Source organism: Mus pahari, unplaced genomic scaffold (genome assembly GCF_900095145.1).
Source record: "Mus pahari unplaced genomic scaffold, PAHARI_EIJ_v1.1 scaffold_11731_1, whole genome shotgun sequence".
Taxonomy (NCBI): Eukaryota; Metazoa; Chordata; class Mammalia; order Rodentia; family Muridae; genus Mus; species Mus pahari.
Window position 1 is genome coordinate 2,231 of NW_018391644.1, and position 4,967 is coordinate 7,197.

The window sequence follows — 4,967 nt, forward strand, 5'->3', positions numbered from 1 at the left end:
TATCAGATTTAAGATTGGTAAAAATCCTTTCCCATTCTGTTGGTGGCCTTTTTGTCTCTTTGACAGTGTCTTTTGCCTTACAGAACCTTTGCAATTTTAAGAGGTCCCATTTGTCAATTCTTGATTTTACAGCACAAGCCATTGCCGTCTGGCAACTATAATCTTGATCTCTTCTATTATATTTTCTTCTTATTAATAATCTCATCAGAATATCATGATTTAATTATACCTGCATGTGAGCATCATGGAAAAATTCTCTGATGTGACAATAATTCTGAAATGAATATCCACACTATAGAAGGGGGAGGAAGTAAGTGTGCTATTTACACACCACTGTTTTCTTTGTTAGATCAATTTTCTCAAAGCACAACTCTATATTAGCAATGATTCTAAACTCCATGAGCTCTTGTAAAGATTGTCCAGAAATACTTGAGAAAGAATACCAAAAACATCAGCCTGAAGAGAAAGTAATATGCTCTAAAAGAAGACAGGAGCCTAACATAAAAGAGTGTTTCAAGTCTGATTAGGATATTAATTTGGGAAATTAAAGAGAAAATTTTTATATATTTATGAAACTATTTCTGTGAGACCATATTTTCTATGATTCTTTAACCATCCTTTTCCTCCTTAGGAGAGAGAACTACTTCTCAGGAATGAACTCTCTGAAGAGAGAAGAAAGCATGAGAAAGAGATTCGAGATATAGAGGCAAAAAACAGAGAAATAATCCTGAAAAGTATTAAACTTTAAACTCATATAATCCATATGATACCACATTATTACAACGGTTCAATTACAACCAGCAACTCATACACAGCAATGAACATGAACTTATCATTCTTGCACATACACTGGTCCATAAATATCACAAGAATAAAGACAGTGCATAAAGGACAAGAGTTACTAAGGCAATTTTTTGATGCTCATTACTAAAGTTATAGATTCTCTTAATTTTACTTCTCTTAGTTTTAAGGATGGCTAAATGCATACTATATTCAATCATTTAAATTTGCTTTAGAGTAAATAAAAATTTATAATAATACATATTTAAAATAGGGATCTATTATGTAGTATGATTAAGGTAGATTTTTCTTAACTATTTCACACCATATTTCTAGACCTATGTCCTGATTTAAGGGTTTACTCACACTGTCAAATCTGTTACAAATGACATGAACATAGAGAAAATTAGATGCAAGGTGAACAAGGGGTTCAGTGAGTAGTGTTTCTGCTAACCTTAAACAATATTGCTTTTTGAATTTTAAAGGTTGTTCTACATTAGTTGTGTAAAAAAAAAAAGTTTTGTCAAATTGCCCCTTGAATGCTGTCATATGAAATAGCTTAGATTCTCTGTGTAGAAGCTGCATGGTTCCTGGTCAAGAAAAGGCTTGACCCTGTAAAAAGTAAGTGTGTAGAGCTAACGGGTCCCCTTCCAATGAAGCCTTTCCTTGGTCCTGGCTCAGTTATATCATGTTTTGAGACTATAACAAGAATAACAAAGATGTGTCCTCGCCCTTAAAAGTCATGTCTGGAGTAAGAAAATGTGCCCAGGAAATATGGGCACCTGAGGAGAAATACTGACCCTGGGAATTTCCTCCATAAAGAAGTAATATAAATAAGCATTGGAGGGAGGGAGGAAAAAGTGACATACTAATCCTTCACATTTTTTTGACTTTTTTTTTTTATTCTCAGTGGAATCTGCACGAACTGAGTCTGCAGAGGAAACAATAAAAATGTTGAAGGAATTGAATGAGTCAAATCTGAAGACAATAGGCCAGAAACAACAAAATTTTGAAGATTATCTGATACAATTGACTGAACACAGAGCGAAGGAAACAGGAAGGCTAATGGCACAGCAAGAAATGATCTTCAGAACGAAGCTTCAGGTAATTCATTGTAAAATCTTAATTTTCCCATCCAATGGCCATGCACAAAGGACACTGATTTGTAGGTAATTCAATCTGACCTAGGAAAAAGAATTTTCAGTATAGAAATCTTTATCTTTGTATAGCTGCCAAAGTCTCATTTGAAAAGATTGTACTTTATGATTCCTATTCTTTGTATTACTCAAAATATAGAACTGTATAACTAAAGTCCATACACAAAGTACTTAAACATTGTCTTTGTTAGGGTTTCCATTGCTGTTAAGGGACTCCATGACCATTATAACTCTTATAAAGAACAACATTTAATTGGGGCTGGCTTACAAGGTCAGAGTTTCAGTCCATTATTATCAAGGTGGGAAGCATGGCAGAATTCAGTCAGGCATGGCACTAGAAAAGGAGCTGAGAGTTCTACATCTTCTTCTAAAGGCACTTAGGAGAAGACTGTCTCACAGACATCTAGGAGGAAAGTCTCTTCCACATAGAGCAATGCCTGAGCATAGGAACTCAAATCCTGCCTACACAGTGACATATTGCCTCCAAAACCACAACACATATTCCAACAAATCTGAACCTAATAATGCCATTTTCATGAGTCAAATTTATTCAAGCCACCACAGCCACATTAAATATTGGTCCTTTAAGGGCCCCAGACTTCTCTACTAGGCTTTCAAGATCACTGTTTTCTGTAGGATCACTTTCTGTTGCTCAGGGCTGACTTGCACCTCAGATCATCCTACCGAAGTACCCCAAATCCAATGTTTCACCTTTATTCCACTAAACCAGCTCTGGTTTCTTTTTTTCCTATTCAAGAACTTGCTATTCCTGAAAGATAGAAAGTGTACTGAGATACAATTCCAGGTTGGACATCTGGCCTATTTCTCTTACTAGTACAGTCGACAGTGGTTTTGGTTTTGCCATCTCTATAGTTCTTTATGCATGTGAATATCCTAAAAAGTAGTTTCACCTATGCATGACCACTTAACTTAGCACTGATTTTAGATGCTATTTTGTTCTCCAGGCCTTTAGTCTGAGTCACAATGTGCACAGCTGCTCTCCCAGAACACCTCAGTACTTTACTCTAGGTGCTACTATTCAAATCTTACAGGTCTATATAAAATTTCCCAATCTTGTGTCTCTCCTGAATCTGCAAATCATGCATCACTCTTTTAAATATATATTCACTATCCTATTTACATATATGTGACATGCATATCATTTGGTTGAAACCTTTGGATAAGATATATTGTAAAGGCAAAATTCTGAATATGGAATAAGAAGTCAAATAGAGGTTAATAGAACAATGATATAATAAATGTAGACAAAACATTTCAGATGGTAGAGTAAAAAGACTACTAAAACTATGACAAACCACACTGAAGAAATAAAAATGTAGGCCAGAAAGATGGCTCAGAGGTTAAACGTGGTTCTTGTTCAAATGTAAGAACATGAGTTTGAAACCCATGTGTAAACATGATGCAATAGCATGAATTCCTATGTTTTCAACACTCCTACAGAGAGACAGAAACATAGAAAAGGGAGTCCATGGAAACTCACATGTCAGTTAGCTTGGAATACACAGCAGAAAAACATCGCAAGGATCATGTCTCAAGCAATGTGGAAAGGGAGGAACAACACATGTAGTTATCCTCTGACCTCCACATATTTATTTGTTCTCTCTTCCTCTCTCCCTTTTTCCTTAATTCCCCATTCCTGTTCACCCTCCCTCTCTCCCTCACCCTCTTCTTTTTCCCTCTCCCTACCTCATGCACACACATAGACATTTAAACTTTTGAGTGTGCTCACACATCCTACAACACAACAGACACAACACTAAAAGAAAATGTAAAAATTTTAGAAGTATACTTGTTTGATCACTATTGAAAAATTAGTTATCTTATTTTAGTTATTTACTGCATTTTAACAGTTCAGAGTAATTGTTTTACTACAACATTGCCATATTTGCATATAATCAAATTTGAAGGCATTTTGTTATTCTTTAATCATCACTCTTCAATTCCTATTTTTCCAGTTTTACCTAGTATTTCCCCATTAATTTTGCTTCCTTCTCTCCATGGAATTCCACATGAGACAAATCATATTTCTTATATTTAACCTTATTATGTCATTTTCACTAACTTACAAATATCATAATTTATCTTCATTTACAATGGAATAAGATATTATTGTAAATGTGTATGTATATACATGTAAATATATATCATCTACACACACAGACATATATATATATATATATATATATATATATATATATATATATGTTCATATCCAATCATCTGTGAAAAAACACCTAGGATGATCATATAATTGGGCTGCTGTGAATAGTGTCATATTAACAGGAGAATACGTGTTTCTCTGAAGGATGTTGACTTTGATTCTTTATACGTATATCCAGAAATGACAGGGCTAGGTACTAGGGAAATTCTCTCCTTTTGTTTTTTTGGAAGAGACTGTATATTTACTTCTGTAATAGATATAACAATATAATTTATACTCCAACCAGGAGTGTGTATGGGTTCCTATTTCCTTAACATCCATTACTGGCACTTCCTTCTTGATGGACAGGAATTTTTACTGGGGTGCTGTGATTCAGTGCAGGTTTTAAATTCCAATTTATTTCTTACAGGAACAAGAAAAAAAATTAAATGAAAAAATCAATGAACAGGATATACAACATAAGGAAGAAATTCGGAAACTCAATATGAAAATAAAGCCTGACTGTCTCTTGATGTAAAAGGTCTAATCAGATCAGGTTCCTCCCCTACTCTCTCCTTTCAGGGACGAATTGTACTGAATCTCTTCAGATATTCAGAACAAAATAAAATCCAAAATAATAAAGGTAGCAAAGCCTAAGAGCATGTGGTCTTGTACAATTAAATCTAATTGCTGGGTTCCCTGGGCCATTTCCATAGATCCATATGAAGTGATTTCCAACTTTAATAGTACAATACTGAGGATACGCATTCCATAATTATTTATGTGGCTGAGCTTTCAACTCACTCCCAGCTTGCATTGAATCTGCTGATAAAAGACACACAGTTGTTCCTTTTCAAATTGCCTTGTGG

General features: G+C 34.6%; 1 protein-coding gene across 1 annotated transcript; it reads left to right on the plus strand.

Annotated features, from left to right (window-relative positions):
- Positions 1 to 674: 674 nt before the first annotated feature.
- Positions 675 to 4,746, plus strand: LOC115063291 (guanylate-binding protein 1-like). The gene is made up of 3 exons (XM_029534610.1): positions 675 to 734; positions 1,691 to 1,884; positions 4,529 to 4,746. Coding segments are annotated over exons 1-3 (303 nt in total). The 5' UTR covers positions 675 to 733; the 3' UTR covers positions 4,637 to 4,746.
- Positions 4,747 to 4,967: the final 221 nt, after the last annotated feature.

Excerpts from the sequence above, each read along its gene's own strand:
- LOC115063291 (XM_029534610.1), top strand. Across the intron at positions 1,885-4,528 it reads TCTTCAGAACGAAGCTTCAG|GAACAAGAAAAAAAATTAAA; the intron begins GTAATTCATTGT and ends TATTTCTTACAG.